The 24996-nt window shown below is 42.9% G+C and overlaps 2 protein-coding genes across 2 annotated transcripts in view; one reads left to right on the forward strand and one right to left on the reverse strand.

Annotated features, from left to right (window-relative positions):
* LOC115457178 (extracellular calcium-sensing receptor-like) overlaps positions 1 to 14999 on the reverse strand; it is a 30111-nt gene extending 15112 nt beyond the window's left edge. Inside the window, exons 1-4 of the mRNA XM_030186602.1 lie at positions 14938 to 14999; positions 8335 to 8626; positions 2762 to 3598; positions 486 to 710 (exon numbers count right to left, since the gene is read on the reverse strand). Coding sequence (XP_030042462.1) covers positions 486 to 710; positions 2762 to 3598; positions 8335 to 8626; positions 14938 to 14999 — 1416 coding nt within the window. The remainder of the gene's footprint in view (positions 1 to 485; positions 711 to 2761; positions 3599 to 8334; positions 8627 to 14937) is intronic.
* Positions 15000 to 17271: 2272 nt separating this feature from the next.
* LOC115457179 (olfactory receptor 6F1-like) lies at positions 17272 to 18231 on the forward strand. The gene has a single exon (XM_030186603.1). The coding sequence runs from the start codon at positions 17272 to 17274 to the stop codon at positions 18229 to 18231; it is 960 nt and encodes a 319-aa protein (XP_030042463.1).
* The last annotated feature ends 6765 nt before the right edge of the window (positions 18232 to 24996 follow it).

Raw genomic sequence — 24996 nt, forward strand, 5'->3', positions numbered from 1 at the left:
TATTAGTGTGTGGCCATTAGCGTTGGAGCCCTTACTGAGCCCTAATTTCTAAGCAGTAAGGGCTCTCGTGCTAACCATCTGAACTTTAGCCGCTGTTCCCTCTAAACTGAGCGGGAATCATTCACTAACAGTCCTGCCAGTGGGAGGTGCTGTTTCCTTGTCATATGTTCAATAGAGAGGTACAGGTGAGCTCTGCAGTGAAAGCACAATATTGAAACAACATCCCCACTGGTAGCAAAGCAGTTGGAAAATTTCTGTTCGGCTTAGACGGAACAGTGACTGTAGCCCATGCTCATAACTTCCTCCCTTAGCATCTGATCAACCTAAATGGAATATAGGCTTTTTACCACATGCACACTCTGCATTCTGCAGTACCCTCCAACTCCAGCATCAAAGAATCTCTATAAAGTACTAGGTTCTACAAAGACATTTTCCTTCAAGGGAATTCAAAAACTATTTAACACCAATTAAGCACTGGTTCTAACCGTAGAATAGATGGAATTCCAGACAATGATACTTCTATTCACGGTGACCTCCTGACCTTGAGGTGCTGTGTAATCAAATTTCCCCACTGTTGTACATGTATAACTCCCATTGGGAAATATCTGCCAGTTTAGAATATCATATATGGCTGGTGGGTCACCATTCTCGTCAAAAAAGTACTCATCAGATCCGGTCAGAAAATGGACATTTCTTACATGTTCCAGGACCTGCAAAGTAAAGAAAAAAATAATTAAAAAATATATATATATTTATCATTCCTAGAGCCTAAAGCCAGCAGAAGGTTCTAGATTCATGAATAATAGAGTAGAATGTATTTGACAGAACCTACAATAAATTTAAAGTACCAGCACGGGCTTGGCAGTGACTTATTTGGTTGTATAATTATCTATTAATACTATTTTAATCTACTTTCTATTCAAGTTTTTTGCTGCTCTTTTGATGGGTTATTTTCACATTTTTATCAACAGACTTTCTTAGTTTCATGTTCCATAATTAAGGGGTTGATATTCAGCAGGAGACAGCCAAGTAGAAGAGGTTCTTAAGCAATTATCTTCTGCTGAGTGGGTGAGCATCTGGGTGAAAATCTGGCGAGGGAACCATGGCAGTATCGATCTGGGGATGGAGTCAGGGTGGAGGTGAGACTTATCGGTTAGTAGTTATAGGACATCTTTTACCAAACCACGCTAACAATTCCAGCACGGCAATGATGATGAAGTCCACTGAAAGTGAAGGGCTTTGTTGACATTGTTGTGCTGGGAATCACTAGTGCGGTTTGGTAGAGGCCCAAGTTTTCAGTTTGCTAACCATATAAATACTCAGATAAAGTTAAGACAGCGAAAAGGTTGTCCTAACTTTATCCAGATAATTATTGGCAGCCAAACGTGACCTGAATATTCAATGCCAGTGTCTGAATTAAGCCAACGCTGAATATCCAGCTCAACTTCAGCCTGCAACAGTCAGTACTGTAAAAATCGCTAACTGCCACAAACTGAACACTGGGCCAAAGATTAGTTACATAAGTACATAAGTAATGCCACACTGGGAAAAGACCAAGGGTCCATCGAGCCCAGCATCCTGTCCCCGACAGCGGCCAATCCAGGCCAAGGGCACCTGGCGAGCTTCCCAAACGTACAAACATTCTATACATGTTATTCCTGGAATTGTGGATTTTCCCAAGTCCATTTAGTAATGGTTTATGGACTTGTCCTTTAGGAAACCATCTAATCCCTTTTTAAACTCTGCCAAGTTAACCACCTTCGCCTACAAATCTATAGTGTCATTCAATGTTTCTTACAGCAGTAGTTTCCTTGTTCATTCATACAGGTCACTAAACCCAATGGAAATTACCCCTCCCTGGACACAGTCAAAGAGTTTGCTCAAGCACCCACAACATCCACAGAGTTGGCTCCTATGCTCTCCAGAGACTTGCTTGAGATCTGATACCAAGAGGCGGGTTTCTGTTGTGAGACCAGTACTTTGGAACAGGTTCCCCGGAACGTATTTGATTTTACCCAATGTTGTTTTAAAAACTAAGGGCCCTGTTTACTAAGCCACGCTATAGGTGCTGTAGTGTTTTTAGCGCATGCTAACGCTAGAGATACCCATAGGAATATATGAGTATATCTAGCATTTAGCACACGCTAATTTTAGAATGCACTAAAAACGCTAGCACACCTTAGTAACCAGGGCCCTAATTTGTTTAAGCAGGTTTTTACTTAAGATTAGTTACTAATCTGTGGAAGCAATGGCTCCATAGAAGCTTAGCGGAGATTGAGTGGCAGAGCCGGTGGTGGGAGGCGGGTCAGACTTCTATGGTCTGTGCCCTGAAAATGGCAGATACAAATCAAAGTCAGGTATACACATAAAGCAGCACATGAGTTTATCTTGTTGGGCAGACTGGATGGACCATACAGGTCTTTGTCTGCCGTCATCCACTATGTTACTATCCAGCTTATTTTCTAAGGAGAAGGGCGCCCATCTTCCGAAACAAATTGGAAGATGGGCGCCCTTCTCCTAAGGGCAGCCAAATCGGTTGGATTGTCAGATGACTAGGGGGGGGGGGGGGGGGGGGGTGCTCAAAGCAAACCAAGCTCGCAGCGTTTCATTTAGACTGATTTTAGCCTATGTTATGTATATTTTTATATAAGCTGCTTATTCCTGGGTGGGGTATAAATTTGAAAAAAATACATAAAAATAAACATGTTTCACACATGGAAAATGTTTAATAAGATTACCCTCATAATATGATTATTTCTACCTGTTGTGGCTGGATTTCATTTGTGCTAACGCAGGTCCTAATGGATGATAACCCAGCATCACCCCGACATGAGACCAGATTGTGCAGGGCATATGCAAATGCATATACAGCTTGGTATGCATTGTAGGTATATCTCAGATTGTCTAATTCAAACAAGGCAAAGTCCAGTTGATCTACTTTCTCTTGGCCTGTGCAAAACAACTTGTCACTTCCGCCCTCCGTGTTATTTTGGTTTGTATTATTCTCTATCCATTTACACTCAAATGCTTTTTCCCAGAAAGATTTAATGAAGATGTCATCGGTAGAGGTTAAAGGATGAATGGAATGCACGAACTCCTTGAACCCAGGTATTTCCACAACATGAAGAGCAAGTGCGAGGGTACCGTTCAATGACAGCCAAGTATCTTTAGTAAACAAGTCAGGAGTGATGATGAAGGAGGTGGTTCCAAGCCAGACCTTCCCATGGATGTTCCGCTTAGCAACTTCCTCAAAAACTGGCACTATGAACCCAACATGGCAGTATATCACAATAATATGTGCAGTTGACCTCTTTATCATTTCTACAATTTGAGTCACTCTTTCTTTGGTCTGGTAAATGGGAACTCTTTCCAAGAATTCAACACACCCTCCAGATCTTTCTATTTCAGTCTGTAGCCGTTGGCTTCCCTGGACTCCATAGTCATTATCTGAGGCTATAATTCCAACCCAGGTCCAACCAAAGTGTTTGAGTAGGCGAGGTATAGCGCCAGCCTCTGCTGAGTCTGGAGGCACAGTCCGGAAAAAGGATGGAAAAAGATATTTGTTGCTCAGTATGACATTGCTGGATCCATAGCTAATCTGCAAAAAAGCAGACGCCTTCAAAATATCATGCTCCAAGAACCAACCAAGCAACTATGTTAAAAATGATGAAAAGCCTTTATTTGAACTATGCGGATAAATTCACATCTTCAGAAATTGTTTCCGATCTTTCGTACATTGGGGAGCTCATTGTCCTCAAATGTTCACTAATACCTTTAATGCCACTAAACACAGCCTTTCACATTAGAAGTAGTTTATTCATTTTCTAAAAATCTTGCATTGTGATACTTTAAATAATTATTTTGATAATGAAGGAGAAAGGGGACTTGATATACTGCCTTGCTGAGGTTTTTGCAACTACATTCAAAGCGGTTTATGTATATTCAGGTACTTATTTTGTACCAGGGGCAAACACTAGGCTGGACTAAACACTAGGCTACTCCTCCACTCATTCCACCAATAAGAGCCAACCTCATCAGTGATGTCACAATGGCTTGATTGCCTGATACTTGGCTCACTTCTGATATTGTGATGTCATAGGGGAAAGGGGGATGTCACAATGGCTTGATTGCCCAATACTTGGCTCACTTCTGATATTGTGATGTCATAAGGAAAAGGGGGAAAGGGAAATGGGACTTGATATACCGCCTTTCTGAGGTTTTTGCAACTACATTCAAAGCGGTTTACATATATTCAGGTACTTATTTTGTACCAGGGGCAATGGAGGGTTAAGTGACTTGCCCAGAGTCACAAGGAGCTGCAGTGGGAATATGAACTCAGTTCCCCAGGATCAAAGTCCACTGCACTAACCACTAGGCTACTCCTCCACTCCAGGGTACAGTCCTGGAGTTGAAAATTGATTGTTTTGAATAATACAAGATTGAAACATATTCCTTAGGACTGAAACATTACCATATCACAGCTCTACAACACAATACCATTTTAAGGGGCCTTTTATCAAACTATGTTATAAAGTGGTCTTAGTCCACCCTTATGTGGGTCTTTCCCATGTGATAAGGCCATTTTTACTGGATTAACACGTGAGCCCTTACTGTCACCTATTTTGTAAGTGGTGAGGGATCACGTGCTAATCATTCACTAATCAGTTAGCAGGTATGTCCATTCTCTGCCCCAGACATGCCCCCTCTGTAGAAAATAAGAATTAAGGGGCCCCTGTACTAAGCTTTGGTAAAAGGGGGCCTAAGCTAGCATCAGCATGAGTTTTTGATGTGTGCTGTGAGAAATTTGGTACCGGTAGGAAACCAAGCGCTTGGAGCAATAATAGAGAGAACACTATACCTTCCAAACTGTTAAACTACAAGTCCCAGAGTTCCAGTGGGGCTAGGCTCCGCCCCCCCTAAGGGGAAGGGACGTGAGCAATCAGGGAAGGAGGGAGAAATACAACACCCAGAAGCCTTTGCAACAAGGGAGAGAACAGAAAGGGGAAAACTACAACTCCCAGCAGCAGGACAGGGAGGGGAAGATTGGGAGATGGAGTCTAATCACGAGAATAAGGTTCAGCTTGGACCTCCAGGAGAGTTAGAGTTAATGGACTGGGATAGAGGAGACACAAGGCAGGAGGAGGAGAAGGAGGCAGAAGGAATGGAAGTCTCTGCACTTGCTCAAAGACAGTGATTATCAGGAGGGTAAGGACTCTTGGGCTTGTTGTTTATAGTGATTGCTGAGTTCCCCTTTTGTCTTTTCCCCGCTCTATGAAGATCTGAGGCAGTAAAATCTAGACCTAAGTGGGTGGTTTTCAGAAGTTGCTTATCTGGCAAGTGCAGGAGGTGGGTCCTTTCTTCTCCAGTACAAGCTAAAGGGGAGGAAAGTGTGGGTTTGAACTGTGACTGTGAAAAGGCAGAGAGTTGAGACTGACAAAAGGGAAATAAGTTTGCAGCATTGTGATTGAGGGAGAGTAAGGCTGCAGAACTGTGAAAGAAGTGTCTTTAAGGCCAGAGTTCTGGGCAGAGCAACTGCGGCCAGTCAAGGCTGTAATGAGACACAGCCGGGGACACTGAATTGAGAAGGAGGTGTAAAGGTGTTGAAAGTGTACCTTGGACTTTATAACTTTTGGGAGAAAGGAATATTTAAGCTGTCAGAGGCGGTTGAGAGACCAATGTGAAGTGCCCAACAGCGCCTATTCAAGATTCCCCTAGACCTACAGACCAGTTACAGCTCACAGTGCTGAGGCTGCCTTTTTTTTGGCAAAAGAAATGACTGTGCGGTAGGCGAACGGTCCATAGGAGTCGACTCTGTGGGTGCTTGAGCCCCCCCCCCCCCCCAATATTGAGAAAATTCCTTGTATGTGTCCAGGGAGGGGTGATGTCTATTGGACTTAGCACCCCCAATAATTTTGAAAAGTTGGCTCCTATGGCGTGAACCACTTGCCGTACTGCCATTTTGGGGGGGTGGGGGATCAATTACTGCCACCCATTGAGGTGTCAGGCTCTCATGTTAACCCAGCGGTAACCTGGCAGCATGTGGTGCTGCCCAATGACTGCCAGGTCAGCAACAGCGCTACAAAAATAGAAAATATTTTTAGAGTACCCAAAATGGCGTGCACTGGGAGTGGCAGCTACTGCTGTGCTCCTGTGGTAGATCCAGATTGACACATGGCAAGACCGTTGCCATACACCAGCCATTTACTAAAAGGGCCCCTAATTTTTTTTAATGCATGGTTTATGCATACAGATCACAAAATTGAAATGATTCCTCTTAGTATATTTATTCAAAAGGAGTGAAGCCTGTGAAACTGGGATTACCTTAATCGGTGGGAATTGGATTAGAGACTCAAGTGTTTGTATAGTTAAATAATTTCTGATTTTAAAAAGAGAAAAAGTGAAATCAGTTGGATTATTTCCACTAATATTGGCCAATAAGTATGTTTCCAACTAAATAAATTGACTTTACACCGTTTTGGGTTTGAAGAAGCCAACCAGACGATCAATGTGGAATAATGATTCAGATAAATAATAACGGGATAAACAGGTTAACACCACGTTTTTTCTGTTTACTGTTCTTTAATTGATCTCCTTGTCTTGTTTCACTCTCCCTATTTTGTGGTCTAAGGAAGAGTATAGAATTTCCTGATTGAAATAATTCTTGTATTATTTTGTCTGTATTTCTGGCAAGTTATTTTAGTGCTTGTAAAATTAAATTGTTATAAATAAAATTTTAAAAAAATCACAAAATTACTACAGAACGCCTCAGGGCATCCCATTGTAGACCCCTTTAACACTATCTGTAAGCACGTATTAGTGCTTACCGCTTTTGTAAAACGTGGAGGGGCATAATCGAATGGGGCGCCCAAGTTTTCCTGAGGACGTCCTGGCGAAGGGGTGGAGAAAACCTGTATTATCGAAACAAGATGGGCATCCATCTTTCGTTTCGATAATACGGTCAAGGACACCCAAATCTCAACATTTAGGTCGACCTTAGAGATGGTCGTCCCCGGTTTTTAGCCATAATGGAAACCGAGGACGCTCATCTCAGAAACGACCAAATCCAAGCCCTTTGGTGGTGGAAGGAGCTAGCATTCATAGTGCACTGGTCCCCCTGACATGCCAGGACACCAACCGGGCACCCTACGGGGCACTGCAGTGCACTTCAGAAATTGACCCCAGTTGCATAGCTCCCTTACCTTGGGTGCTGAGCCCCCCAACCCCCCCCCCCCCCGAAATCCACTCCCCACAACTGTACAACACTACCATAGCCCTAAGGGGTGAAGGGGGGCACCTAGATGTGGGTACAGTGGGTTTCTCGTGGGTTTTGAAGGGCTCACATTTACCACCATAAGTGTAACAGGTAGGGGGGGATGGGCCTGGGACCGCCTGCCTGAAGTGCACTGCACCCACTAAACCTGCTCCAGGGACCTGCATACTGCTGTCAGGGAGCTGGGTATGACATTTGAGGCTGGCAAAAAATATTTTTAAAGTATTTTTGGGGAGTGGGAGGGGGTTAGTGATCATTGGGGGAGTAAGGGGAGGTCATCCCCAATTCCCTCCGGTGGTCATCTGGTCAGTTCGGGCACCTTTTTGAGGCTTGGTCGCAAGAAAAAATGGACTAAGTAAAGTAGGCCAAGTGCTCATCAGGAACGCCCTTCTTTTTTCCATTATCAGCCGAGGACGCCCATGTGTTAAGCACGCCCCAGTCCCGCCTTCGCTATGCTTCTGAAACACCCCCGGGAACTTTGGTCATCCCTGCGACGGAAAGCAGCTGGGGATGCCCAAAATCGGCTTTCGATTATGCCCGGGAGAAGGACGCCCATCTCCTGATTTGTGTCGAAAGACGGCCGCCCTTCTCTTTCGAAAATAAGCCTGATAGTAACATAGTAAATGATGGCAGATAAAGACTTGAACGGTTCATCCAGTCTTCCCAACAGTCACACTCATTTTCAAATCATGATTAAAGCAACAATGAATGCAATATAAAATACTTGATCATGGTCTTTCTTTGGCGTTTCTGGGACATAGACAGTAGAGCTCCACCCGGCACTGTCCTTAGAATCCAACTACTGGAGTTGGAATGTAAAATGAGCCCTAAGCATGGCATAACAGGCTTCTCATTAGTCCTGAGAGTTAGAACAATGCCAGAGGGAAATCAAACACATGCAGAAAATTCTTTTAAGTATGTCGGTAATGACAGGCCTTCTGATCCCGGCCGCTCCACTTGATCACGGAACTAGATCTACCAAAAGACTTTCAATTGCTGCCTAGTAAGGAAACATATGAAATTACCCTTCAACATTAGAAAGAGGAACTTTCCAGTTCTCCTACCTGTGGAATCTTGTAAACCCCCAGTAACCATGCAATGGGGATAGTGATGTCGGAGAATGATTCTCCCACCACCCCTGGTACAATGGGCTCGGAGCTGCAGTGATAGCTTGGCACAGGATCCTCAATTCCTGATAATAAGGACAAAGTGTTGGCCATAGCCAGCCTTGTTGATAGGCAGGAGTCCAGAATTTTAAAGCCCAGAGTAATATTTGGTAATATGCCTGGATTCTCATTTATCTCATGGACAGCAAAAGCCACTGCCAGCACCTCTCTATAGGATCTCACCTGAAACCTAATATATGAAGACATCAAAATATCACTTTATTAATGAGTCTGGATCCAGTTAGGTCAAATGTAATTAACAGATATAACAGCATAGAGCAGAGGTTCCCAAAGCCCAGCCAGTTAGGTTTTCAGGATATCCACAATGAATATTCACGAGAGAGATTTGCTTTCCTACTATTGTTGACTTGTGTATCGTGATTAAGGGAGTGCATTGAATTTATTTGGCTTTTCTTCCTTTTTTTAATGGGGAACAGGCTTCTTTTTTCTCTTTTTGCTTTTTTTTTCCATTCATTTGAAAGGAGCAAAATGAAATGAAAAGAGCGATTCCCAATCAATGCTGCCTCTGATGTGTGGGGGGAGCCTTTATCTGCATTCTTTCCATTAGAGATGGCGCATCAATTTTACAGTTTCAATCCCCAGGGTCAGGCAAATTCTAAACACTTAGGAAAAGCATTGTTCCCAGCAGGGCTTTTTTTGAGGGGGGTACTGAGTACCGGCACCGTTTCCATTGTCTGCTAAACTTGACCCATGGACTCCAAGTTTTAATGAAAGAGCTCAGGCTCGACACACCAATTCTGCCTTGCCATAGATTCTGTGACTGGTTGCAGGGGGCCTGACTATTGTGGGGTGGGTCCCTAAGTGATCACCCCACCCCTGAAAGGTGGTCTAGCATTTGAGTACCGTCACCTTTTTTGCTAGAAAAAAATACACTGGTTCCCAGTCTCTCCTGTCCCACCAGTGTCATACTTCAGTATAATTGTGAAACGGGCTGCCTCAGGTGGTCAAAATTCACTCCTGATCACCCAACCTTCAAGAAGCGACTCAACACCGTCCTTTTTGGTAGAGCATACGCCGTGTGCCCGCCTGCCGCCACATCCTTCTGAACCACGGCTATCCTAGTGACAAACTGTCACCTTCTCCTCCCTCCCTTTTCCCTCCTTTGTTATTTCTCTTTCCCTTTCACGAATACTGTATTTTGAATTAATGTTTGCTTAATAGACTACTGTACGCCACACTGAGCCTGCCTCTGGGTGGGAATATTGTGGGATATAAATGCCATTAATAAATATGGTAATGGCTTGTGTATTTTGTAGTAAGATACCTGTAGACAGCAGTGATGGGGTATCATATCTGTCTCATTTGAAAACCCCTTGCTATAGGGACAAGAACAGAATTGTCTACCAAGTATGTGTCTGTGTGTGTGTGTGTGGGGGGGTGTCCTGGCAAGTCCAGAAGAGTTTTTTTTATTGTGCTGCTAGTGATGCAAAGAGGGATTGAGACTGGATCCTGTGAAACAAAACAAAAATCAAATTAAATGACATTTTGTCTCTCATTTTAACGAAACATGTCTATTGGGGAGTTTAATGCATTTATTCACAAGACCTCCTGATATTGAAAAAAAACAAAACATTTAACTGGCCAGGAACAGCACCTGGCCAGTTCTATGGTACTTAACCAGCTATCCGTCAATATTTTTAGTGGGAGATCAGATGTCTCTGGCTGAATATCTCCAGTTAGTGGCTAGCTGGCTATTGGGCTCATTTTTGAAAGAGAAGGGCACCCATCTTCCAACACAAATCGGGAGATGGGCGTCCTTCTCCCAGGGTCGCCCAAATCGGCATAATCGAAAGCCGATTTTGGGCGCCCTCAACTGCTTTCATTCGCGGGGATGATCAAAGTTCCCGGGGGCGTGTCAGAAGCATAGCGAAGGCGGGACTGGGGCATACTATTAGATTGTAAGCTCTTTGAGCAGGGACTGTTTTCTATGTTTGTGCAGTGCTGCATACGCTTTGTAGCGCTATAGAAATGCTAAATAGTAGTAGTAGTAGTGCTTAACGCATGGGCGTCCTCGACCGATAATGGAAAAAAGAAGGGTGTCCCTGATGAACACTTGGCTGACTTGGTCCTTTTTATTTTACAACCAAGCCACAAAAATGTGCCCTAAATGACCAGATGACCACTGGAGGGAATTGGGAATGACCTCCCCCTACTCCCCCACTGGTCACTAACCCCCTCCCACTTTAAAAATATTTTTCCCAGCCTCTATGCCAGCCTCAAATATCATACCCAGCTCCATGACAGCAGTATGCAGGTCCATGGAGCAGTTTTATTGGGTCCTGCAGTGCACTTCAGGCAGGCGGACCCAGGCCCATCCCCCCCTACCTGTTAAACTTGTGGTGGTAAATGTGAGCCCTCCAAAACCCACCACAAACCCACTATACCCACATCTAGGTACCCTCCTTCATCCCTAAGGACTATGTTAGTGGTGTACAGTTGTGGGGAGTGGGTTTTGGGGGCTCAGCACACAAGGTAAGAGAACTATGCACCTGGGAGTTTTTTTCTGAAGTCCACTGCAGTACCCCCTAGGGTGCCCGGTTGGTGTCCTGGCATGTCAGGGGGACCAGGGCACTACGAATGCTGGCTCCTCCCATGACCAAGGGGCTTGGATTTGGTCGTTTCTGAGATGGGTGTCTTCGGTTTCCATTATTGCCGAAAATCAGGGATGACCATATCTAGGGACGACCATCTCTAAGGTCGACCTAAATGTGGAGATTTGGGCGTCCCCAATCGTATTATCGAAATGAAAGATGGACGCCCATCTTGTTTCGATAATACGGGTTTCCTCACCCCTTTGCGGGGACGTCTTGCAAGGACACCCTCATGAAAACTTGGGTGCCCCGTTCGATTATGCCGCTCCACATCACTCAATATAACCTGCTATTCACAAAACTGCAGTGTGCGTTTGGACACCATATACTGGAATATCTTTGGCCGCTTTAAACATAATCTGCCAGCGCTGAATATTGACTTGGCCGGTTAAGTTCAAACTGGCCAAAAACATACCTGATATTTAATGCCGGTCACAAGAAATGGCCAGGCATTGAATATCTGTCATCACCGCAGACAACAGGAGTTAGTTGGTCTAACTCCTACTGTCTGAACATCGGCCTTAATGACAACAAAGGTCCTTTTTCTGGCTGGTAACTTCCAAAGTAGAACCTAGCATTGTGTATAGGCAATTTTGAAATTCCCTACAGAGCTTGCAGAAAATACCTATGATACTTTAATCCTGATGCATTGCTAGATAATCGAAAGAATCTGGGCACAGGTCCATGGAGTTTGAACTCATGTGATTCTCCTCTCTAGATGTTAATTGTTAAATAAAAATCATGATCAAATTCCCTTCCCACAACCTCTCTCTGCAAAAATGAACCTATAAAAAATACCCTATAGAAGTGTTACTGAGATTTTGCAAGGCAGGTTCTATTGAACTCCCAAGGAACCTTCTTGCCCCTCGCACTTAGATGCACAATATTGATAACACCACCTCTGCCTTCAATGTGGTTGAAGGGCAGCCATGTAGCTTAGAGGGAATATTGACCATCACATCTTTATCCTCTCATTCCTTGATTTTATCCTCTCTTGTTCCTCATTTACTAACCTTCGCCATTTCTTACCCTTCAGTTCTTCCTTTTCCAGCATGTATCTTTCCTTCATTGCCCTTCATCCTTCAAGTCAACCCTCACTGATTTGCTCCCCCATCAGTCCCCTGATATCTGATTTCCTTCTTGCCCAGTAGCCATCTCATCTCTTGTTCACCAACCCCCTCATCTTGACACTGACTTTCTCACAACTTCTCAACCATTTAATTTTACCACTCAAAGCAACGTACAATTCTTAAAACAATATCAAAGGATTCAATGCCTGGGAAATGTTGTCCATATCTTTTATATTTTCTCATGAAATGACACATACTTACTCTTCACACGATATTTCTGAAGGCTTCTCTCTAAAACAGAAAGTGGAGGAGGAATGTTTCCAGTGAACAACGATGACTCCTCCAAGTACAATATCCCCCTGCCGGAGAAAGGCTCTCACCTTTTGCTGAGGAAGCCTGCAGCCAGACTCTATGACCCAACCAGTAGATGGGGACATCAACAAGAGGGAGAGGAAAATGTGCAAAACCATCACAGTTCTGAACGACAGAACAAGTTATTTTCACCGCTGTCACCTCTCTCTTCTGGGCACCCAACTTTTCTAATACAGCTAATGTCTACAATGATAAAAACATTTTAGAATCCTAGATGCTTTTTCATGCTGTTACTAAAGCTACAAGCTACAGGGTACCTATCTACTCTTGTTTTATGAATAATTCATCACGTACAGTATATATGCCCATGTTTATACAGTATTGTTTGACAAAGGCTATTGCAGAAGAAGAGGTGATGCAATCCAGCACTCTATAATGACTTAAATGCTACTCTTCTCTTACAAGCCTGTAATTAGAACAGATTACTATAGTTTTCCAAATAGCTGGTTCCTGAAATTATAGCATACGAAATTTGTCCTTAGACTCTGCAGAAAGGAGCAGGTCCGGAATAATACACACCGGGATGAGCAATCAAAACGGGGGGAAAAATGTCAATTTTACAACTGAAACCATTGCTAGGATAAAAAAATAGATAAGGATCGTTTTTATCTACCCATCTAAAACAGGGTATTTAACTAATTTATTATATTTATTTATTTAGGGACATTTACTATACTGTCAATTGGGCTAAAGAACACAGCAAGGCTCCTTTTACAAAGATGCAGTAATGATTCCCGCATGGCAAATGTGATGAACATCATAGTAACTGAATGGGCTTTGTCACCTTTCTCACAGTGGGAATCGTTACTGTGGCTTTGTAAAAGGAGCTCAAAACATAAACAAGCAAAGATAAGACAAAAAAAAATAATAAAAGTCAGAATCAAGAGGAGGAGAAAAAGAAAGGAGCACCCCCCCCCCCCGAAAAAAAACCCACTCCCCACAACTGTACACCACTACCATAGCCCTAAGGGATGAAGGGGGGCACCTACATGTGGATACAGTGGGTTTTGGAGGGCTCACATTTACCACCACAAGTGTAACAGGTAGGGGGGGATGGGCCTGGGTCCGCCTGCTTGAAGTGCACTGCACCCACTAAAAACTGCTCCAGGGACCTGCATACTGCTGTGATGGAGCTGGGTATGATATTTGAGGCTGGCAAAAAAATATATATTTTTTTTGGGTGGGAGGGGGTTGGTGGCCACTGGGGGAGTAAGGGGAGGTCATCTCCGATTCCCTCCAGTGGTCATCTGGTCAGTTTGGGCACCTTTTTGAGGCTTGGTCGTGAAAAAAAATGGACCAAGTAAAGTTGATCAAATGCTCGTCAGAGATGCCCTTCTGTTTTCCATTATCGGCCGAGGACGCCCATCTGTTAAGCACGCCCCAGTCCCGCCTTCGCTACGCCTCCGACAAGCCCCCATGAACTTTGGTCGACCCTGCGACGGACTGCAGTTGAGGACGCCCAAAATCGGCTTTCGATTATGCCGATTTGGGCAACCCTGAGAGATGGACGCCCATCTCCCGATTTGTGTCGGAAGATGGATGCCCTTCTCTTTCAAAAATGCCCCTGATAGGCACCTATGAGCATCAAATGCACGTCAAATTGGTACTACCACCTGGCTACTGCATGCCCCGGGTGGTAATTCCATTTTTGGCGTGCGCCCACAACACACGATAGAAAATATTTTTTATTTTCTACCGTGTGGCGCTAGTCTGGAGTAGGAAGGGGTCTGTGGAGACATGTCTGCTATTATTGGGGCGATTTAGCCATCACCTGGTCAACATTGTTTGAAATAGAATCAAGTGTTTTTTTGTCGCCCACAAAATACGTGATGAAGAAAGAAAGTGACTGACAATGCGTCTGGTAAACTAGCAAAGGCAAGCTAGGGATATTCTCTTTGTTGCTATCTGTAATAGCTTTTGATGGTAAAGAACATAGTAACAAAATACATGACAGCAGATAAAGACCTGCACAGTCCATCCAGCTTGCCCAACAAGATAAACTCATAACACAAGGTATAATGCGATGGTATATATGTATATTTGATCTTGATTTGTCCTTGCCATTTTCACTGCACAGACCGTAGAAGTCTGCCAGGCGTTAGCCTTATTCTCCAACTTCTCAAGTTTATTTATTTATTTATTTATGGTTTGCTTCTATCCCACATTTTCCCACATATGCAGGCACAATGTGGCTTACAAAAAGTTAAATAAACTCACAAAATAGGAAACTTAGATGTTTTTCATCCTGTCTCCACCTTGTATACTTTTCTAACAGGGTGAAGGGTCAAGGAGAGTGCATCAGTCAACGGTGAAAAGTGGGGAGTAGGTCTTGGCAAAGAAATAGGTCTTTAATAACGTCTTGAAGAGGGAGTGGTCCGCTTGGGATGTCATCAAAGCCCCACTCCAGCCCATTCAAATCTCTCCAGCCACAATCGGGGGGCACAGACCATAGAAGTCCGTCTGGCACTGCGTTGTTCTCCAGCTGCTGAAGTTGAATCTGTCCTGTCATGATCAGGGCACAGACTAAAGAAGTCTGCCCAGCAGTGGCTTTGCTTCTCAATTACTAGTGTTGTAATCTAATCACTGATAAGCTTGTTCGGTTCATGCTTTCCATGCAGGATTCCTTTCTGTTTATCCCACTCCTTTTTGAATTCTGCTACTGTCTTCCTCTTCACAATCTCACGTGGGTTGGCATTCCAGGCATCTACCACCCTCTCTGAGAACAAATAATTCCTGATGTTATTCCTTAGTCGGCTCCCCTGCAATCTAAATTCAAGTCCTCTAGTTCTACCACCTTCCCTCCTCTGGAAGACGTTTGTTCGTATATTAATACCTTTCAAATATTTGAATGTCCGTATCGTATCACCCCTGTCTCTCCTGTCCTCCAGAGTATACATGAGGACAGATTTAAAGATTTAGATAAGTATACTCTGGAAGGAAAGCATGAAAGGGGAGATATAATGGAGACTTTATATACCTGAATGGTATAAATGTGCAAGAGAGAGACCTCCTTCTATGTTCTATCTAAATTGGGCCTTCACACCTGCTAGGAGATTCAAGCAGACGAGACACAGACATGGCAACCTCTTTCTTTCACAAGATAGGCTAAAAATTGGATAACATCCAATGACATTGTTGCCTAATTTGGTGTTGATGCAGTCCCTTACTGCACAATAAAAATAAGGATGTATTATTACTACTTGCAAATATTCTCACAGGGGCCTTGACAATTGGTCTCCAGAGCTGGTAGGGCAAGTCTTAAAAGCGATTTGCTGTTCTTGCGCTTCTCACTGTGTATCTGAGATATCTATGAGTTAGAACTAGAAGAATCATTAGAACTGAAGGCATCTGGTACTTAGCCCTGGCCACAGAAGCCAGCACGGTGGGTGCTGAGGGTATTTGAGCACCCCCAATATTGAACAAATCTTTGTTTGCAGGGAGGGGTAATTTCTTCTGAGTTTAGCAACCCCAATCATTTTGAAAAGTGGTCGCCTTTGGTCCTGGCTCTACATTCTCTTGATATCAACTAATTGCAATAGATTTATTTGAATGCATAATCTTTATATGTAAATTACAGCTCTCCTTCAATACTTCTGCATTTAGAATCAATCTCTCTATACCCCTCACAGAATGCCAGCCAGTAAAGGAAGCATCGTGAGTTTTCTTGAAACTACCTTAAATTTAAAGGACATGTTAGAATCCCATACTGGTGTGTTTCTGACACCCCTGGTGTGATGTTTCTGTCTATCTTTCAGCTTTTTTTCATTCTTTATTCCTTGGCTTAAATAATTAAAAAACAAACTGAGGACAAAGGTAAGTAAATTTTCATTTTTTTCTAAGGCACGACACAATTTTTTGGACAACGGTTTAGTGATTTTGGAGGATCAGTTTGGATATTTGCATTGTCTCGATACTTCTCCCCTCTTCTTGGAATCCCTTGTTCCTTTATCCCTAACTTTCCAATATCCTGAAGATAATCATTTGGCCAATACATGGTAAGCATGTGCACACTGGGCTGGATTCTCAGCCGGTATGGTGACCATTCTAAATTAAAGACCAGCACTGGCATTATCCGTGTAGTTCAGGCTTTCTATTTGGCAGGCTCAAACTAAGGGGCCTTTTTACAAAGCCATGGAAGGGCTAAAGCGTGGGTAGCATGTGCCAAATCCTATGGTAGAAAATATTTTTGGGGGTGTTCCCAGCAGTACTTGGCAGTGTATAATTACCATGTGGGTAGCCTTTAATGCTAAGTCAATGGCTAGCAGTAAGGGCTCAGGCCATAAATAGGCGAGCACTAGTTTTAATTTTTGTACATACCCATTTCCCGGCCTATTAAAAAAATTGGCCTTTTCACAGCCACTGTAAAAATGGTCCAGCGTGTGCCCAAAAGATACGCCCACCCTACCACAGGCCACATTTTGCCATCGCTTTGTAAAAGGACCCCTAAATAAATCCTAATAAATAAATATCATCCTGAATGTTTTCTTTTTTTGTTTTAGTTTGAGTAGACTTTTTTTATCATTTTATTTATTTTTTTCCTTTGCTTCTTTTATTATTCTCAGTGTTTTCATTTCATTTTTCGTTCTATTTCCACTTAAATGTAATTCTTAATGTACCAACCATTTTAGATGGCAGTCAGATGTTCCGATGATTCCAAATCTGTTTTCTCTGCAAATGTACATTTCTAAAAATCCCAGATAAACTCACAACTACTTCTGTTTGACAAACTACTTCAATCTGATTGCGTTTTTATGCTTTTGCAGATGACAATTTAGTTAAGCATGGGGAGTGAAAACCAATCGACGGTGACGACATTTGTACTTCTAGGATTTTCTATCTACCCTGAACTGAAAAGTGTACTCTTTTTGGTATTTTGTTTAGTTTACACCCTAACCATCGCTGGGAATATCACCATCATTGTCATCATCAAGAATGATCCCCATCTACACACGCCTATGTACTTTTTTCTTACCAACCTCTCGTTGTTGGAAATATGTTATACATCCAACATTGTTCCTAAAATGCTGTCAGACATTTTGACTGAGAACAGGTCTGTTTCCATGCTAGCATGCATTACGCAGTTATATTTCTTTGGATCATTGGGGTCTACTGAGTGTTTTCTTCTAGGAGTAATGGCCTATGATCGTTATTTAGCTATATGCCATCCACTGCGTTACAGATCTCTTATGAACAACAAAGTTTGCGTTCACTTAGCAGCCAGCTCATGGCTGAGTGGTTTTCTTGCTACATTGATCGCTGTCTCTTTGATCTCACAACTTCATTTCTGTGGCCCTAACAAAATCAAGCATTTCTTCTGTGACCTTCAACCAGTGTTAAAGCTTTCTTGCAGTGACACCTTCATCACGGAGACCATAGCTGGGACTTTTGCTTCCATCATTCTCCTAGGTTCTTGTCTGTTAACAGTTGGATCGTATGTTCAAATCATATCGACTATACTACGAATTCCTTCATCAGAAGGGCGACAAAAGGCGTTTTCCACCTGCATCTCGCACCTCACTGTGGTGATAATCTTTTATGGTGCCATGATATTCATGTATGTTAAGCCAACAACTGCCAACTCCTTTGGTTTTAACAAAATCTTAGCTCTACTGTATACCGTGGTTACACCTCTATTGAATCCCTTTATATATACACTGAGAAACAAAGACGTCAAGAAGGCGCTCAGAAAAGCGGCTGGAAATATATGGATAACGGAGAAAAATGCAAGTTTCCTGAGGTGAAATACCTATTGGCATGGGATTCATGTGGTTGCTTACAGACAACTCAGGCAAGCTTTATTGACTGTAACTGATTCATAGCAGCCCATGGAAAAGCTACCTATGAAGGACAGTTTTATAACGTTTACGTGACCCTGACATGCTTCTTTGTACAGAATACCAGCATAAGTAACTGGTTTCAAAGTAGCAAAAACACTATCCTGTAATGATGCACCCAATTGTGGAATGCATTACCAAAAGCCATGAAAACCTCGTACGACCACCTACACTTCCGGAGAACACTAAAAACGTATCTTTTTAAAAGGCATACCCTATCAACCCAACAAATGCCTGATCTCTGCAACACAATAACACTAGAATTCAAAATGCAGGAAACACAACTCTCTCACTGTTCAACGACCTTATGTGGCTTATGAACTTTATCTCATCTCTACTACTACTACTACTATTTAGCATTTCTATAGCGCTACAAGGCATACGCAGCGCTGCACAAACATAGAAGAAAGACAGTCCCTGCTCAAAGAGCAACTTTATCTCATCTCAACATCACTCTGTATTTGTAAACACCGGAGACTGCAAACGCACCTCCGGTATGATGTAAGCCACATTGAGCCTGCAAATAGGTGGGAAAATGTGGGTTACAAATGCAACAAACAAACAAATAAATAACTGGCATAGGAGGGCATTCTATAAATGGTGCCATAAACAGAGTGCTATTCCAAACAATGGCACTCAGGTTCAGCAACAAAAAAAGAGGAAGAAAATCCTCCAAAATTCACTATTATCAAACAACTATGATGAAAGAGTCCAGTAATTTGTATATGGAAATTAAATGTTTTCAATTTAAATTTGAAAACCGAGGAAAAGACCTCAAAACGCCCGACCGCTTACTCACAGATTTTCAGCAGTATCAAGTCGTAATCAAACAAGGCAACATGTAATTAATATCGATCAATACTTTCTATGTCAATGCACAGGCTATCAGAGTGAAACGGATGAGGCCGCCGTCGGGCAACAGATAAGTGCTCGACTCCATACTGTTTTTAAAATAACTGCTTACAACAAATCAAGTTTAATTTGTTGAGATTACATATGGTTTCAAGAAGGTATAGGAACCATTGCAAATAAGCAAGTATCGATACATTATAAAATAAAGTTTTGAGTCGAAGAGAGAGTGGGATGTTTGACCACTGAAACCAAACACTGGAAAGGTGGATTCTTCAAGAAACAAAAGTTTATTAAATCAAAAGACTCGACACGAACGTTGTGTTTCGGCCACTAGGCCTACATCAGGAGTCTCAGTTAGTGGAGAGCTTCTGATGCGCAGATGTAATGGAATATTGAATGAAGTTGGTCTTTAAAAAGACCTTTGCGAAAAAAAAACTTCAGTGAGCGATGAGTAAAATTTCAGCATTTGCCAAAGTTTTGAAACATTTTTAAGAAAAGGACAAACAAGAATTATAAAATTAATAAAAAATAAAAATTAACATAATTTTGAAAAAAAAACCCCGAGGTTTTCAAGACCAGTGATGAACACCACGCCCCCAGTCAAAGCCGCTGAAAATCTGTGAGTTTGACTCGGGTTGAGCGCCATTTACAGAATAGTGCTAGAAGTCCATTCCATGCCAAAGGCCGGTGCCAGTATTTATGTCAACTGAAACCCGGTATAAATGCTGGTGCCCAGCTCCAGGCATTTGGGCATGGAAATATAAGTTTCTCTGTTTGCAAAGGAGACAGTGGAAAATTTGTGAGAACAGAATATCAGAGTGTCTAAATTTGGGCATTTGCCACAAGATCTGGGTGCAACTCATATAAAAGACAATCTTCTGATATACCGTCAAATGAATATTTTGGAGAACTAGTTAAGATCTAAGACTCTGAGACTGGAGGAATACGGGGAGAAGATATTCATTCCCAATGCATTTGTCTTCTTCAGCCAATGCTCTCCTTCAGGAAACTGTTAAAATCCTTATTTTTTTAACCAGCAGGCTATTGATGGTTTTGTTTTTTCCAATATAATGATTTTATTTATCATGTATTGTTGAGGTGTCTGTTTTAGTTATTATGTTGATTAGTATTGTGAATGTTATTTTGTAAACTGCCCAGAAAAAGGTGTGAGCAAAATCTAAAAAAAATAAAAAAAATTAGAATTTCCGTGCGCAACTTTCTAAGCCTGTTCTGTAAAGTGGTGCATGTAAATTCGAATGTGTGGCTCTCAAAGGGGGGGGGGGGGGGGCGTGGCCATGGGAGAGGCATGGGTGGATCATGGACATTCCTAAAAAATTACATGCACTGTTATAGTATATATCCAATTCATGCCTAGGTTAGGTGTGGGCATTTACAGAAGGTTTTAGCTGGCAAAATGGTCATGCCTACATTTTAGCCACTGGGGGGCCCTTTTACAGAGTGGAGGTAAACCCAATGCAGACTAACCACTCACTCTTCTTGGACTACCGCCAGCCCAATGCAGCACTATTTCCGGGGGGGGGGGAGGGGGGGAAGGAAATCCCTGGAAATGTTTCTTCACCCAACGCGTAATTAAACTCTGGAATTCGTTGCCGGAGAACGTGGTGAAGGCGGTTAGCTTGGCAGAGTTTAAAAAGGGGTTAGACTGTTTCCTAAAGGACAAGTCCATAAGCCGCTACTAAATGGACTTGGGAAAAATCCACAATTCCGGGAATAACATGTATAGAATAGAATGTTTGTACGTTTGGGAAGCTTGCCAGGTGCCCTTGGCCTGGATTGGCCGCTGTCGTGGACAGGATGCTGGGCTCGATGGACACCTATGTACTTCTTCCTGGGGAATCTCTCCTTCTTAGATCTGTTCTATATATCTACAACTGTCCCCAGCTTCCTGGCAGACAGGAAAGTGATTTCCTTCTATGGATGCGCTGCTCAACTATATTTTTTCCTTTTCTTGGCATCGACTGAATCAATTGTCCTAGCCTCTATGGCTTATGACCGTTATGTGGCCATCTGTAATCCCTTACGTTACACCATCCTCATGGATAGAAGAGTGTGCACCCAGATGACAGTGGCATCACGGATAGTTGGAAACATTTATGTGGTTATCGACACAATGAACACTTTCCGATTACCTTACTGCAGGTCCAACATCATCAACCATTTCTTTTGTGGTATCCCTGCCTTGTTAAATATAGCTTGTGCCGATACCTACATCAGCCAAGTAATGGTCTTTGCTGTTGGTGGTTTTCTAATGTTAGGCTGTGGTTTATTAATAGTTATATCTTATATTCATATAATTTGCTGTTGTGGAAAGACTTGGATTCTGCAAGGTCTTGCCCATCTAACCCCTCAAGCATGGGAACCTTTCTTCGTTTTGTTGGTAGTACTAAGAGAGTGACTTGTAGTGGAGGAGCAGCTTAGTGGTTAGTTAAAAAAAAAAACCCAGTTAAAACAAAATTCACACAGAATTGCACCTGTTCTTTGGTCTGCATAAGTTTTCAATAAAAGTCTATTTACAGACATATAAATAGGTCCCCCAACTCAGTTCTCAGAAATGCCTTTGCTTGCACCAGCTTAAAAAGTGTGTGCATAATTTGCAAGAAATTATGTAAAATATTTCTGCAGTGCAAATTGCTCTGAAATTTACCCTTTTAAAACCCACAGCAATTCTAAATACATTTTCTTGCATTTAGGTGTGTTTCACAAAAAGGTGCAAGCTGTTTTGGGGGAGACTGTACAGGCCAAAAATAAATGTTTAGTTTCCCATGTAATTTGTGGGATTTTTCATGTCATTAAAGATTATTGATGTTTTTGTTTGCTTTGGGTAAAATGTTGTGCAATATTTAGAATCAGTAATCTCAGTGTTGAAAGATGTTAACTGCTGATACGGAAATTAGTACTTGTAGTACCCAACTGACCTTCACCACTCTAAAATGGTGCCTGAGGAAGAAGCATAATATTACACTGAAGACCAAGATGAGAGTTTTGTATGCCGAAATCATGCCACTCCTTCTGTAAGCATCAGAAGAATGGATACTGCTAGCTGAAGATTTGAGAAAACAACAAGACAAACGGTCTACAAAATCCAATATGGAGAATAGAAGAGAAGCAGATCATATGAAAAGCACAGTCTTTATTTGCCACTTTTAACTCTGAGATCTAAACAAGGTTGCCCGACATGGCCATGTTTTGCCACATGGCTGCCTCAGGGGTGGATAAATACCAGCTGATGAAAACAGTATATCTCCAACCTGGGGCAGCTTGTGGTGAGTCAAACCTGGCTGGAAGATTCAAGAAAGTCCTCCAAGAAAGATTCTGGCATAGGCAAATTGAGGCTAAAGCAAAATGGCTCTTTTTCAATATGAATGATTTTTATTGAAGTTGCTCAGGAACAATTGAATTAGAAGAGACTCATTCAGTAGCGTAGCTAGAGTTTAATTTTTAGATGGGCCTGGAGGTGGACTGGGTGGGCACAGGCCTCGCATTTCCTCTCCACCCGCTACCACCCCCCCTGCCTGCCTGCCCACCGCCGCCGCAGCATTCCCCCCCCCCCCCCCCGTGACAGCTCCCTGCACATGGTCAGTTCTGGTCATTTTTACTGACCTGAAGCGCAGTTCTTCCTCCAGCACCGGAAATTCCCAAAGCCAGCCTTCTGCCAGCGCGCGTCGTCGGAGTCTTTTCTCAGGCATGTCCTGCCTACTCTGCAACTTCCTGTTTTACGCAAAGGTGGGTGCTGGAGGGAGAACAGCGCTTCAGGGCAGTAAACGTGAGCGGACTACGCGGACGGGGAGAGCAGGCAGAAGAGGCTGGGTGGGCCTGGAGCAAAAGTGGCCACACCTGGGCCCATCCAGGCCCACCCGTGGCTACTCCCCTGGACTCATTATGGATGCCTTTTACATAACCAGCACTGCACCTGGGGACTGCCCTAAAAACTAAGGGTGTGCTCTACCAAGACTAGAGCATTAACAAAACAAAATTTTGGTTCAACCCTCTGGATGCCTACAGAGTATAATATGAAACACTAGTTGTATGGTATTGACCTGTGTTACGATTTGTATTGGCAATTCCTTTTCAGATTAATACAACAATAAATATTGAACCACTTATTGACAGAGTGAAGCAGATATCATGCCCTGTCCTTTAGAAAGACCTTCATCTTCTAATTTGGTTTAACTTATGATGTTCAAGGTCTCTGTCATTGTACTGTGCTTGTGTCTTTATGTCTTCTCTGAGTGAAGCCTTACCTTTTGTAGGCTTGCCCGGTGGTAGCCCAAGAAACATATGTGTGTCTTTATTTATCCATCTCTCCCAGTGCCAGATTGTACAAAACATTTGCTGGTCTTGCTGTAGCTCAGAGCTCTGGGAGCCATTTTGGTTTCTATAGAAAACTGAATTTTTTGGAAGATGTGATTTCTGTCTTTTGTTAACTGAAGTAAGGCAGCTTGGTTCTGTTCCCCTCATTCCCTTTCTTCCATTTGATTCTCTGTAGTTACTGGCACTTGTCCAAATTATCATTAGACATGTCTTGTCCTGTACACAGGACAAATAAACACAAGCACAGCTTTGAACATAGTTTGCTTATAGTTGCAGTTATGGTGCTTCTTAGAGGGCTAGCATATGAATTATCCAAAAATGCTGCAGGGTAATCCTTACCTCAATGAACAAAAGACACCGATCGTGTCTTGCAAAAAGTACAGTTTTCACTAGAAACCAAGGGGCCTTTTTACAAAGCTGCAGTAACGAAGCACTAAAGCAGCAAAGGACTCAAATACAAATCAACGCATGCATCCAGCTTTTTCCTATTTAAGCGCACAACTATGGAGCGCACTGCCCAAAATAGTAAAAAACAACATACGACCACCTGAATTTCCGGAAAGAACTAAAAACAAACCTGTTCAGAAAGGCATATCCCACCGACCCAACATAAAAGCCTGAGCTTCCCTCTTCCTTCCTAAGTTCCCTAATATACCTAACCTTACATGAACCTTATTCTACCACAATAACACCTTGTATTTGTTCATAACGGAACTGGCGAACGCCACTACGGTACTATGTAAGCCACATTGAGCCTGCAAATAGGTGGGAAAATGTGGGATACAAATAAAGAAATAAATGGTTTACCACAGGGTATGCTGAGGCATCCTGTGATTATTTTTAGATGTGCGCATGCTACCCATGCACTAAAAAAAGTTATTTTTTAGCACTGGGGGCAGGCCTGGGGTGGAGAGTGGGTGTGTTCTGCACTAATCGGTTAGCGCATGGATATTGCCATATGCTAACCAATTAGCGCAGGTTTAGCGCATGAGTCCGTACCGCCTACAAAATAGGTGGTGGGAGGGGCTGTCACGTCTGTGGCCATGACCCCTCTCAGGCTCACCTTATTTCCTGTGGTCAGCTTCTGAGCTGGCTTCTGTCTGTTCTTTGTGAGTTAGTTCTGTCTCTGTGTGCTGGCTGTATTAGATTGTCGGTGTGCTGTCACCCATTCCAGATTTCAGCTCAGTCCAGTCCGGATCTTCCAGGCTGCCCGACCCTTAGTTGCTTGGTGATTGTTGCACCTGAGTCTCAGCTGCCTGCTGGGCTTATTAGCCATTTGGAACCTCTCTGCCTTTGCCTTTGCATTGCGTCTAAGGCCCTGGTACGTTGGTGCTTGTTGCACTTCTGCTAGTCCGGTTGTTGCCTGAGATTCTTGCCTGTTTCTAGTTAGTCTGTGTTTAGTTTAGTTTAGGTTTTTCTTGCTTGCCTTGCCTGGTTTCTTGTTTGTAATTCTGTGTTTAGTTTCTGTTTGTCTGTGTTCTGCCTTTG

This window comes from Microcaecilia unicolor, chromosome 14 (assembly GCF_901765095.1).
Source record: "Microcaecilia unicolor chromosome 14, aMicUni1.1, whole genome shotgun sequence".
NCBI classification, from domain to species: Eukaryota; Metazoa; Chordata; class Amphibia; order Gymnophiona; family Siphonopidae; genus Microcaecilia; species Microcaecilia unicolor.